Here is a 13,762-nt window from a genome sequence, read left to right as displayed (position 1 = left end):
CTGGGGAATCGGCTTGTTCACCAGATAAAAATTTAGCTTGTGTATTTGCAGAGAGTTTAACTTGAATAGAGGTGCACAAACAAACCCACTGAGTGGTTTTATCTTTTTTTCCCCTGTTTTTGCATGTCACTATACAAACAGACTTAAGCCAAATCAAATATAAAAAAAGTTGGGACAGTTATTAAATGAATACAGGATGTGTGCATCATGTTAATTTAAAAAATGTTTGAAAATAAAGACCTAACCTGGTTGGTAGTTTCTTAAACTCCTATTTGTTTCTTAATGCAGATGTGGAATTTACAGTATGTAGTATGAAATAGAACATAAATAATTTGGTAATGAATAGAATGCTGTGGGATATTAGATTTTTTTTTCATGATTTTTATATTGATCCCTTTAGGGGATCAATAAAGTATTATCATTATTATTATTATATTTAAACAGTGTACTTCCAAATTCACAACACTTCCTCTTTTACACTTTGTTTTGCCTCAGTACAACAGTAAAATTCAGTGCATTTTATTAGTGCTACATGTAATGGAAAGGTATTCAAACAGGATGATGCTGCCACCATGTTTTACTTTGGGGGTAGTGTGCTGTGATAGTTTTCCATTAAATGTAGCGCATAGCGTGTCGGTTTTAAAAAGAGATCACATTTGGTTTCATTGGATCAGAGCACCTTCTCCCTTTGTTGCAATGTAACTCATATGGCTTGACTAGACACTCTTCTATAAAGACTAGATATATAATATTTTCTACTATGTTTTATTCCACACAAGAATTATTTTATATTTGAAATATTTTTTTCAAATATATAAATGTATATTTTCCTCTCCTTGGGCTGCCACCTTATCGTGGTGGAGGGGTTTGAGTTCCCCAATGATCCTAGGAGCTATGCTGTCTGGGGCTTCATGCCCATGGTAGGGTCACCCAAGGCAGACAGGTCCTAGGTGAGGGACCAGACAAAGCGCAGCCCGAAGACCCCAATGATGAATAAAAACATTGGACTTGGCGTTCCCTCGCCCGGACGCGGGTCACCGGGGCCCCACTCTGGAGCCAGGCCTGGAGGGGGGGCACGATGGTGAGCGCCTGGTGGCCGGGCTTTTACCCATGGAGCCCGGCCGGGCTCAGCCCGAAGAGGAAACATGGGTCCCCCCTCCCATGACGCGACTCTGCAATATTGCATGGACATCGGGGGCAGTTCCCCTGGATTGGCAGACCGGGGTGGTGGTCCCCCTGTTCAAAAAGGGGGACCGGAGGGTGTGCTCTAATTATAGAGGGGTCACACTCTTAAGCCTCCCTGGCAAGGTCTATTCAGGGGTCCTGGAGAGGAGGGTCCGTCGGATAGTCGAACCTCAGATTCAGGAAGAGCAGTGTGGTTAGGGTTAGGTCCTGTCATTCCCCTACCAAAGGAACAACGAGAGGTCACTACAACTACTCTTTTAAACTGTTATATGTGTGGAATTGCAGAATGTTGTGACAGCTGAAACTCCAAAATAAAGACAGAAAGCTTTTTCAATGACACTCATGTGTTGACCGTGATACTCCCATGGTCAGTCAGTCCAGACAATTTAAGATATCCTTCGATTCCTGACCCAGTCCTTGAAATTCCTGTAAAAAGTGGAACTCAGTCGTACCATCTGTCCTCAGTAATTTGCTGCTTGTACTTACGTGACAAACAGCAGCTTAGATTACTCACCTTTTTTGGAGTCGTTGGAGGTGTTCTGGAGCGAGCCCTTCCTGGGGACTTCTTTGTTCTGATGGGGCATTTCAAGCAGAAATCCCCCATCAGGGGGGGTTTCACTTGATGAAGGTAACCATCACTCACAAACTTTCTGTTTTGTTTTTTTTAGATGTGGTCGTATAGTTTTTAAAACAGTAAAACAGCTAACAATTCCTCAAAAACAAAACAAAACAGTCTTATTCCAAAAATAACATTCAACAACACAAAACAGTAAAATAACAGTCAACTGCCATAGCAGTTAACAATTACAATATTCACAAAATAATTAAAAAAAAAAAAATTCTTTAATTTCTACTTTGAACCCACCTAGTACGACAAAGAATAAAACACTCTTCACAATGTGACTTCTGACTGCATGCAAGTGGCCCCACAGCTGAAAAATAAAAGACACACTTAGTGTCGTGACTGAGTGGTCAGCCATGAACCACTCAGTCTGCGCATGCATTATATCCAATGCATGTAGGCTATACATGCATTGGATATAATGTAAACAGCACTGCCAGAGATGCAATAAGTTTATAGCAGGTGTGCGAATAATCTAATAGTCTAGCTGTTGACTACAGCCAGTCCACATTGTTAGCAGAACTAAAGGGCCCCAAAACCAAATTTCGCTTAGGGCCCCATGGAGGCTTAGGCCGGCCCTGGTGCAGACAGTGGTGATTTCTGACATGAATGATATGGACAAATGCCCAGGGCATTATCTTTTTAGATAAGCAGAACAAAGAGTTTGTTCTGTTTTTAATATTGGTTAAATTTATTTCAGCTCTAAGTATTTAACATCAAGGTGTGTTTATAGAAATGTGAATCTTTCAGATCAATTTGATTAGCAATTTTGATCATATTTCATATTTTATTGTGTCATGTAGCGCGGGGCGCTGGTCTTGGTCTTGACTCGGTCTCAACTTCCCTCGGTCTTGATCTTGACTTGGTCTTGGACCCGAAAAGTCTTGGTCTTGTCTCGGTCTTGATACATTCTGGTCTTGGTCTTGTCTTGGTCTCGGGTTAGGTGGTCTTGACTCCAACACTGGTGTGAAGTGCTTGGAGTCCTCTGGAACTGATAAAGTACTATCTCTACAATTGGAGGCCATTTTTATTAACCTGGAGCATTAAAAGGGCCCTCCAGAAAAGAAACAAAGGGCAAGGTGTATCTTGGGCATACATTTGATACATTATTAGAAACATCTAGAAATATTTCATGAATAGAGAGTAGTAGAAAAAAAAAAGCAGAGAGAAGAAACAAGCAGTCTGTCCTACGCCAATAAAAAGCTCAGAATAAGCTACCTGTGGCCAGTGTCATCAAGGATAGTTTATGACTAGTCTTAAAGCTAGACACAGTTTCTGTCTTATGGACACAAAATTGAAAGCTGGCTCCACAGAAAAAAATTAATAAATTTTTTTCAGTTTGATCTGAAAATTAGAAATTGACAGCCAAAATTTGAGAAATATGATTAGTACGTCTCGTTTACGCAAGTTTACTAGAGATATAAAGTTCTTACTGCTCACTGTAATACTATTGGTTGGTCACTAGAGGTGGCTGCTGAGTTTCCACAAACTAAGTGAAGTGAACACAAGAAGAAGTCAAAGCAAACAGCTGTTAGCATAATGGCTATGACAGTTTATAAAAGAACTTAGTTTTTTCTTGTAAAAGGTAGCTAACTGCGTTTTTTTCACCAAACATTCATGGTTTGAGGAGCGCACAGCTCTCTGCTGTAAGTGGTGAGTATTTTTAATACCTTATATAACTTGGCTGTCATTTAGAGCTGACCTAGCTAACTAGCTAAACTAGCTATCAGAAGTGGTAGTCGTTATTATTTGAAATGGGGATTAAAGTGTAGAATATCTTTGTAATTTTAGAGCCAGGTAATGTTATTCATATTCAGAGTGACGGGACATGTCGTAAAATAAAATACATTTTTGCTCTTCGTTGCCTTTCAAAAGATGTTTTGATGTTTGTCTTCAAAACAATACATCTGTTATTGTTATCTTTTATTCTCTGGTGCAGTTTGACCTCAAGCCTTGTAACAGGGAGAAACTGAGATATGAACTCTATTTTGAAATATGTCGTTGCACAGACTAAAACTTCATTAGAAAGATGGTTATACATTTAACTCAGCTTAGTGTGACCTAGGCAACGTTCAGCTTTATAAATAGAGCATGTACCCTGTTCTTCTGACCGAAATAGAGGCCACGTACTTCATAATCCAAAGTAATGCTTCAAGCTTTTCGTGGATGTGTGGGCGCTCTCGATTTCTTCGTACTTTTTTTTTCATTTTTATTTACGTTTCTGGCATTTATATCAGATTATTTAACACTTGTATGTCCACAAAGACAAGGCCAGTAATTGATTAAACGTGTTTTAAGCTAAATTACCAGACCTGAAACTATGATATTAGGCTGTATAACAATACAGTCTAATATCACTGGCTGTGTTTACCTTTTGGTAAATCAAAAGGTTTGACATGGGCGACTTTTTTTTTTTTGGTTTGATGAAAGTGTGTAATGAAGCAGCGAATTACAGTGAGGAAGGTATCACCTTATGCATCTGTATTCTAACTAAGAAAAAGAAAAGCAATTCTGTTCAATGAATATTTTAAGCCAATCGCCAAAACTGAGACTGGGCGCAATTGAATATGTCTTGGTTCTCAGAGGATTTTTTATTAAACTTTAATCAAAGAGAGTTCCTCAGTTTTGTCTGATAAATATGCAAGTCAAGTTATTCATTTCCAGACAACGCTGGATCAGTATCCTTCATCGTTAGCCCTTTGTGGACTATATAGGTTTTTCTAATGCACCTAAGTTGTCAAGCTTGCAGAATTTTGCATTCCTGAAGTAAGAGTTGACCTTACCTGTTTAACATCCATGTGTATGAACTGTCAAAGCTGTTTAAATTATTGCATAACAGGCTGTGTAGCTGGTGACCACATAATAAATCAGCTGATGTATGCAGATGATACTTTGCCCATACAGTGCTGCGGTCCTACTATGAGCCTAATACTGCCATCTGTCTGTAAATAAAGCTGTGTAGATGTGGGCTGCTGAGATCAGGCAGATCTACCTCAAGATTGGGGAATGCCGTTATTATTTATTTAAAACTCAATGATCAATGTAGAACATATCATCATATTTATTATTTGTATGTGTTTGTTTTTATCTCTTTGTACTACAGACCTTTCTTGTGTTAGGAATAAAGATGTATTGATTAAGAGAAATGTAACTGTTCTCTTCTGACAGCTAATGTCACATGTTTCTGTTATTTGTTTTTTTTTCCAATCATAGAAAACGAGCCATGAACTTCCAGGGCAGTCGAAGGAGAGGAGAAGATGGCGTTGCCACGGTGATTGACTTCCTGCTGTCCAACGCTCGGCTGGTTCTGGGAGTCGGAGGAGCTGCTCTGTTGGGCATTGCTACGTTGGCAGTTAAAAGAGTAAGTGTTCCTGAGGTTTTTAGTGCAACATCACTACACCTTTACCAGTCTGTCTGTCATGCATGTGGAAAAGAAGGGATTTAGGAGGTGCAGAAATTGACGTATGACTCAAATAATCAGGTTTCTACTTATGAATTCCATTGTTGTGTCGCTTTTGAACCTGAGTTCAGACCAGAACCAAAAGACCTCAGTGGTCTGGAAGGTTGATACAACAACAGCTGGTTTTTAATGTACTGTATTTTGGTGTTAATCTGTTCAGTAATATGTAAGCTAACAGAAGTATTTTAAAGTCTATTCTCTGAGCTCCAATGTAAGGACTTTAGAACTGGTGTGATGTGCTCTATCTTCCTGGTTTTAGTGAGAATGCGAGCAACAGCGTTCTGGATCAGCTGCAGCTGTCTTGACTCTTTGTGTGTCTCTGAGGATGCAGGTCAGAGTCCATCACTATACAACATCTTTGGGGTGTTCAGTAGTAGTTTCTAGCGGTAGTGACTGAAGCTCAGCACTGACTCTTGATCGTTTTTCTTTAGGAATAACTTTAGTTTTGTTTCTATTCAGCTGATGGCTTATGGCACATACATTCATTGTATGAATGTATGTGAACATACATTCATTGTATGTTCACATTAAATAAATAAGTGAGAAAAATACACTGTCGAATCATTTTCTCGTCGTGTCACAGCTTTATGATTGATAAAATAACTGCTGCGACACATACAGAAAAGAAGAAAAGGAAGAAAAAAAAGAAGGTGAAGGAGGAAGAGGATGAGTGAAGAGTTGTCATAGTGTATATACTATGACAAGTATATACACTATGTATATACAAGTATATACAAGTATATACTTGTATGTATATACAAGTATATACACTATGTATATAGTGTATATACTTGTATATACTATGTATGAATTCATACATTCATACATTCATTGTATGAATGTATGTGCTGTTTTATACATCTGTTTTATACATCTGTTCAGTTTTATACATCTGTTCAGTGCTTGAATGTTTTCTGCACAGTGATGGTAGTGAATAATCTTACTTGTTATAACCTGAGTTAGTGGGATCATGTCGATATTGAATAAGATGTGTCCCAGGATTGAGAAAGAAAGAAATTCTGTTCTTTATGTAAGATTCACTTCAGTCAACAGTGTGAAATGCTGTGCTGACGTAAAACAGAACCAACATTGTGACTCTTCCACCGTCTGTGTTTATGTGGATGTCATTAAACTCTGCCCTCATGGAAACTGGACTGAGAGACATCAAAGCGATTTGTCATCGTTAGGAAGCCATTTTAATGTTGAAACAGCTTTTTCAATAGTTTTACTGATGAATGGAAGGTTGGAGATTGGCCTGTAATTCTTAGTTATCTGTCCAGATTGTTCTTTTTAATCAGTGCTTTGAAAATAGCTGTTTTTAAAGCCTGGGGGGAAACACATGATAAGAGCTATGAGTTTACTATTTGAATCAGATCAGCTGCAATAACAGGCAGAAATATAAGGAAAGCTGTGGGTATGATATATAGTTGACAGGAGGTGGAGCTGAATTGATTTATAATTTCTTCTAAGTTTTTTATTTTTTGGTTGAGTTTGTAGAATGTTGTTATTTTGTCCAGATTGGTAGTGGGCTCGATATTGATGCACAGATTATCCCTCTAATTTTCAGAATTTTCTACGTAAAAAAGTTAGCCAATTCATTTCAGGGCCTGGTAGTGTGGAGTTTGGATGTCAAAGTAAAGTCATATAGTGTTATGACTACATAGTTTTTCTAATCTAAAAGGCCATTTTAAACATGAGGGAAACACACTTCTTTTTGACTTTTAACAACTGCCCTTTATATATATATATATATTTATATATATATATATATATATATATATATATATATAAATATAAAAACTTCTTGTTGGGGGTGTAAATTAGTTTTCCTTTTTGGAAAACTAATTTATGAAAATAGTTGGTGTATTTCATCTCTGACTAGAGGTCTAAAAAAACGAGTGTTTGTGTTTAGCTGATCGAGCGTGCAGGCCGTGCAGCAGAAAATGAGAAGGTGGAGCAGAAGATGGCAGAGAGCTGGGAAGAGCTGAGTTTAGTCTCTGCTTCTCCAACATTGCTCAGGAAGGGAATAGAGGGCGTTGTAATGAAGCACGTCTCTAAGGCAACTAAACGACAGACAGGTATGGATGACATTTTGATGACACAAAATGTACCATTTCCTGATTTTATTTTTCTTTGTCAGCACACTGATGTTACATGCCAGCTATTTTCCCCTAACCAGCTGATCTCTGCCAAAACCTTGAATTGTCCTCTTCTGAAGTTCAGCCTAAACATGAAGCAAAGTCTAAGAAGTCCCAGCTTTCTGTGCTCACACTGCAGGTACAGTTCACCTCTGATCTAATCAGAACTTACATGATAAAATCAAGTCATAACATCTGCACTGTTGGGAGCTGCTGTTTATGTTGACTCATAAGGAAGAGGAGTTTTGATAAAGCTTGCAAAATACGTATCTGAACACAAGCTAAAGAAGACTCCATTTTACTTATATATTGCACTTTTAGATGTTTGAAATGCTGCTGCTAAGTAAATATTGAGCTTTTATGTAATCATTTGAAACTGAGCTAAAAGCCTTATCAATCTTTGTTGATTGTTGCAATCAACAAATATCTGTTGAAGTCCCTTTAACAGAAAAATCCTCATAATGATCACACTTTAGGTTTGTGATCATTATGTTATTGCTACCTGGTGTCATTTTTTGCACTTAACAACACATATATAGATGAAATATTAGGCTTGTCGCCATAATAAATTTTGTAACTCCACACAGGTTAATATTTAGTCCAGATTTAAGTATCCAAAATTAATAAACAAAACAACAGAACAAAAAATAAAGTGAATTAAGATTTATCTTTAAACATTGCCCTTCAAAACTGTGGCTTGTTGGGAATAATTCACCGGACAGTTTTTGGTAGAAGGAGAGAAAAACAATAAATCATGCAATTGGAAATTATTGAGTTTGTTTTAATGTGATTAATTAATTTATTGCTTACTGCGACAGGCCTATGAAATAATGCACTTGATGAATGAAACAATCTTAAGACTTGTGTAATTGTTTTTCCTTTTGCTGTCTCTTGTTGAAGTATTGTGTTTGTCAAATATTGTCTTTGAAATGGCTCAGGAGCGTCTGCAGCAGTACTACTCCAGCAGGGTGGTGCTGGCTCCACATGAGGTGGAGAAGGCTCAGTCTCTGGCTCTGGATATCTGCACTGAGATCCAGGGCTTTCTCCACAGCCGTCATCCGGACATGCCTCTGGGAGAAATGAACCTCGGAGGTTCTCTCCTGGATGATTTACAGGTAACTTTGCATAAATGGTAATTTCTTCTTTTGTTTGGAGATGCAGTTTCTCATAACTGGCATCTTTTTTTTTTGTAGCAGGGTGTTGCAAAAATCTTCCCAGAGTGTTTTAATGTGTGTTTATATTTAGGTGGTCAGTGCAGACCATGCATGTCTGCTAGTGCCTCTGCAGCTGGAGCCTTCATTATGGCGCCTCATTCCTGGGGAGGAGACGCTCCTAACACATCCTTTGCACTGGATGGTCCGACGGATCAACCTGGAATATTTCCCTAGAGGACACAGTTACTGGGACAGGTGATCTCACACACATTAAACAATGTCATGGTGTGTTGTAAGTAGGGCTATCAATGTGAACATGTGCAATTAAAATGAACATTTTAGGATGTTAATATTGCATAGTGCAGATTAATTGAACTACTTATATCGAGCTAAAGCCTCTCCCCTGCAGAGGGTTACCTAGTTCACAGCAGCAGATTATGAATTCCACACTGCAACAAACCACAGCAAAAAGTGAAAGTTTTCAGCAACAGCAGACAGCAACTAAAGTTGAAAATGTTTAGCCAGCGTGTCACATTTACATGTATGAGGTCAAACTTTCACATGTATGAATTATGCCGACTGGATGAGGACAAGAGACTATTGCCTCATTCCACAAGTTCCATAGGAAATGAATGGAGAGAAACATTTATAAATTAATGTTTAAAACAAAATGACTTCCTTTAAACTTTCCTGAATATTAAAAACCTGAAACACTGAGAATCTTCAGAGATCTTTGGTTTGAGACAATGAAACATTTTCTTAAACAGTTTTTTGAACCTGTGCATACAGTGGTGGTTTTTTGATCTGAGTTATCTGGGCATTTGCTCAGGGCAGCATCAGAAAGGGGAGGGGAACCCGAGAAGTAGAATATAAAATATCTACTAGTTGTCCCCTGAACAAGTTTGCTACTTCTTGAATGCATGTGTAGTGGAGAAAGCTTGAGTACAAGGAGATTACATTACCTGCTTTCTGCTGCAAAAACCCAGATAACTGCTTGCACTTTAATTGGGTGGAGTGCAGCAGAAGGATGAGTTTGCTTAGGGAAGAACCACAACTGTTCATACTGATATTTCAAGGTTAGAGAGTTAGGCATAGTGATTAATCGTGATTAATCACAGTGCTAGTGTGATTAAGCTGACTATATTTTTTTAATCGATTGACTACAGTAGTTAAGTCTTAATTTGTATTATCACAAGTTCTTTTGATTTGATTATAAATTCACAGTAAATCTATCTTAACTAACCTAACCACAACTTGGCTCCTGTTAGCTTGTCTGTTTAATTTTAGGATCAGCAAAATTCAGTTACTCTGGAGTCAAAACAGGGGGATACTGCTGATGAATATGTTTTGTGTTCAGCTTGACATGTCTACCTTTGGATTTTGTAGGTACTTGGTGGGAGGTTACCTGTCAGCAGAGACTGTGGTGAACATGTTCAGTAAGGCTGTCATGGAAACTGCAAACTGGCCATCAATCAGCAGCACTTTGGACTGTCAGGTCAGACCGGTCCTGGGAGGGCCTGAGCTGAGGCTGGAGATCCGGTGTGTGTGTGTGTGTGTGTGTGTGTCCTTGATGTTTCAAACTTGTTCACTGAGCTCCTCCCATGGTAGCTTTTTGTATACTAACATGTTGCATTTTAACTTTTAACTGATTTATTTTGTGAATGTTGAATTCACATTATGGATTGTTCTGTATCCATACATTAACTTTAGGATTTCTATGCGGTTGCCAACTTTGCTAAATTCAACATATTTCCAAAATAACAAAGCTTGGAAGTCTAAAAGAAGAAACAGAACAATTTTCTGCTAGCTGATAGATCTGCAGTGATAAGTATCTCACAGATGCTGAAAATAGTTTTCATGGAGTTTTCCTCCCTCAGTAACAAGAGTTTGATGGATTTATTTGTGCCTCTAACTGGGCTTTTGATTACATGTGTCTGCTTAGGATCTTCACATTCCTCTGTGTGTGTGCATGCGTGTGTGTGCGTGTGCGGGGCTATGGGTGTGTGTGTGCGCGCGCGTGCATGTGTGAATGCTGTCCAGTGGACTGGAGGTACGGTGTATTTACTGAACAGAAAATATTTTATTTTTGAGTTGCACATTGGCAGATTTTGATCATCAGCTGATTGAAATTGTAAAATGGTGAAAATGTTTTTACACCTGTTTTTGTAATCCTACAGGCCTGAAAGCGAAGCAGAGAGCAGCAACCAACCGCTCTTCATCTCCATGTTGCCCGTCCTCCGGGAGGGCGATGTAGTCCTGACTGCCCAGCCTCAGCTCACCTCCCCCTGGGTAAACGCCTGGCACCTCTCCCTCTATCCTTGGGAGACTCGGCACCTGGCCCAGCTGGACGCCGGCGACGCCGGCTGCCGCAGACTGATGCTTAAAATCCTGAAGGCCGTGTGCAAACTGAGCCCACCTCTGCGACACCTCCAGGCCGCCCCGCTAACCAACCTGATCCTGCACCTCAGCGACAGCGAGAGCGACTGGTCTAAGAACAGTCTTGATGTCAGATTCCAGCAGTGTATCACTGAGCTTATTGGTCATCTAGAGCAGGAGGCGTTACACAGTTACTTCAAACCGGCCGTCAATCTGCTCAATGGTCTGTCTGAGGATCAAGTGGACCAGATGGGCTTTATGCTCTACTGTGCAGTGTCAGATCCTGACATATTGCTCATTTGACTCCCTGGACCTCCACAGAGATTCAGAAGCTCCTTTGATGCCAACAGCTGCAGTCCCTGTGACAAGGCAGATGACGCGTCTGCAGAGTGATTGTCAGCGTGATGCTTAAACTGGGAAAAGTCCAAACAGAAGACGAATCGTGCCAATGGACAAAATGGAGGACAAAACGTTAATACTTTGGGATGCACCTCTGCTGCCAGTTTCCTTTTTTTTTTTTGCACATTCATAAATTAAAGGCTTTTATTTCTGTTTGTGTATTTGCAGTATTGCTCCATTATTTAAAAAAAATCATTTGAGCATGGGTTTGATAAATGTGTTTGATCCTCATTTGGATTTGTTTAACTTTATCTGAAAAACAATCATGCGCCAACATTTTGTGTTTTCTTTCTTGACTTTGCAGTTCATGTCAAACATTAATTTATCTCAAGTTTCATCATTTTATGCACTTCGTAAACAATGGAACCTTTGTGGGCATATCTCATCTGATTTTAGTTGAGTGTTTCTTGTGTGTGTGGATGTGAGGATGAAAGCAAATAAAATAAAATATTAATTTCCTTATTTACCTACAATCTTGCATAGTGTTTGCTGTCCATATCACATCAGTATAGTAATGGTAATCAGATAAATAAACCAGCTTCCCCAGTAATTAAAGGTAGACTTAAATTTGTGTTAATATTCATGATTTGTTCTCCATTATTTCAGATATAGTTTTCAGCATCTGCATAACACTATAAAACAGCTTTGGAGACTTTTAGGTTTAGAGGTAAATACATGTTTTTTATTTATTGTATATAGGCCTGTCACGATAACAAATTTTGCTGAACGATTAATTCTCAAAAAATTATTGCGATAAACGATAATATTGTTTGAAGACCTTTTTACACTGATTTAATGGAAATGACGTAATAATGCATGCGATTTCCTGCCAAAGATACACTTTATTTTCAAAAGAACACTAAACACTGGAACTGATAAACAAAATAAACAAAACAACCACAAACAAAAATAAAATGGATTCTTAGTCTCCATTTCAAAAAACGCACTTGAAAAAAAACTAAACAACATAAAGCCAAAGTGGAAATAAATACTGCATTCAACCAAAAGAGTGCAGATTATGAAGTCTGTATATTATGTTGCCATTCAGTAATAATTAGATTTAAATAGAGAAGATGGGCACATCGACTACCTGATGCAATAATTCACACTACATGATTTTTTGCTCCTATTTTTCCCCATACAACAATCTTAAAACGTTGGTCTTTCTAAGATTGTGTGGTGTGTTATGGTAGATCGTTGTTGCCGCTCCGATCTAAATCAGGGTTTTCTCCGACTGGGATCTTAACGCAGCCTGTTGAATGTGACAGGTAGCCAATCAGAAAGCTTGGATTCTCCTCCGTGCTTTCTGAGGGGAAATTACGTCGGGGAATCCCAAACAGCTGATACGGCGCAACCCGAAGTCCAGCGGAGATTGGAGCTGATATGTGGAAACAACATTAATGTTTATTCAAAATGCAAAGAATATAGAAATGACAAGAGGAGGAGTTGGAGCGAAATTGCTACCGCAGTTGGTAAACCCGGTAACTTTTCAGCTGTTCTTCGTTAACGTGACGTAAATAGGTTATAATGATTTTCATTCAGTCAGGACTTTACGCTGACACTAGCCAAATGCATTGCAGGTAGATTGTAGTAAAGCATTGATTAATGCCTGGTTTTAAAATTAGTTCACTGGACTTGTAGCCATTATTTTGTGCCCATTGTTGGACACCACACGGCAGGAACGAACCGATCGAACCGTTATACCTAGGATTTCTGTCGGCTAATGTGTGGTCTGTCAGGTTTTGAAAATGGGCCGACAATCGGCCGACAGCTCTAAGATCCTGTCGTGTGCGCTGGGAGTTACTCTAAGGAAATGAGGAAGGGAGGAGTCAGTGGAGAGCACCGGAGTTTAGCCTTTTTTCGTTCAGTGTCATCAACAGAAAGAGAAAAAGGTCAGAAGAGACGATAATGCCGATAAATAAAATGACGTCGGTAGTTTTAATTTATCGTACGATTAATTGATTTATCGTTTATCGCGACAGGCCTAATTGTGTAGCTATAAAGTAAACCAGTGAGATTATGGAACTGACAAGAAGGAAAGACTACTACAGGTTCAAGCTAAAATAACAATAAGAAACATTTTTTTTGACCATTTTTTCTCCACATCTGTCCTGCTACGTTTATTGTTCCTACAAGCCTTCCTTTGTTGTTTCCAATAATTTGGATCATTGTAGAATCTATTTTTTTTATTTCAGGTTTGTAAGAAAGATGACTCAATAGGTTACTACTTCACTTACTGTAATTTTAGGTTTTATTCTGCACTCAGTTCATTTCTATTGTTCCATTTGACAACAAACACGTCTCAGGGATTAAGACAGGGAGAGGTCGTATCAACTTTGACCCAATTCCAGTCAGTCCGATTTATTCCAATACTATTCAATTACAAACCGTTAAATTTAATCAAAAGTATATATTGAAATCTGTTAAT

At 38.6% G+C, this 13,762-nt stretch overlaps 1 protein-coding gene across 3 annotated transcripts; it reads left to right on the top strand.

Moving 5' to 3' along the window:
- The first annotated feature begins 3,292 nt into the window (after positions 1 to 3,292).
- On the top strand, positions 3,293 to 11,802 carry mief2 (mitochondrial elongation factor 2). 3 transcript variants are annotated; one of them, XM_032564067.1, is made up of 8 exons: positions 3,293 to 3,453; positions 5,021 to 5,168; positions 7,180 to 7,345; positions 7,447 to 7,544; positions 8,344 to 8,520; positions 8,651 to 8,814; positions 9,946 to 10,098; positions 10,737 to 11,802. In XM_032564067.1, exons 2-8 carry the CDS (start codon positions 5,031 to 5,033, stop codon positions 11,236 to 11,238), a joined length of 1,398 nt encoding a protein of 465 aa, XP_032419958.1. In that variant the 5' UTR covers positions 3,293 to 3,453; positions 5,021 to 5,030; the 3' UTR covers positions 11,239 to 11,802. The 3 variants fall into 3 exon arrangements, with proteins under 3 accessions (XP_032419958.1, XP_032419957.1, XP_032419959.1); XM_032564066.1 differs by having other exon boundaries at positions 3,293 to 3,460; XM_032564068.1 differs by lacking the exon at positions 3,293 to 3,453 and adding an exon at positions 5,527 to 5,598 and having other exon boundaries at positions 5,053 to 5,168.
- Positions 11,803 to 13,762: the final 1,960 nt, after the last annotated feature.

Source organism: Xiphophorus hellerii, chromosome 5 (genome assembly GCF_003331165.1).
Source record: "Xiphophorus hellerii strain 12219 chromosome 5, Xiphophorus_hellerii-4.1, whole genome shotgun sequence".
In the NCBI taxonomy this organism is placed as follows: domain Eukaryota; kingdom Metazoa; phylum Chordata; class Actinopteri; order Cyprinodontiformes; family Poeciliidae; genus Xiphophorus; species Xiphophorus hellerii.
Note: the sequence above shows the minus strand (reverse complement) of the source record. Positions and strands in the feature narration are given on the sequence as shown.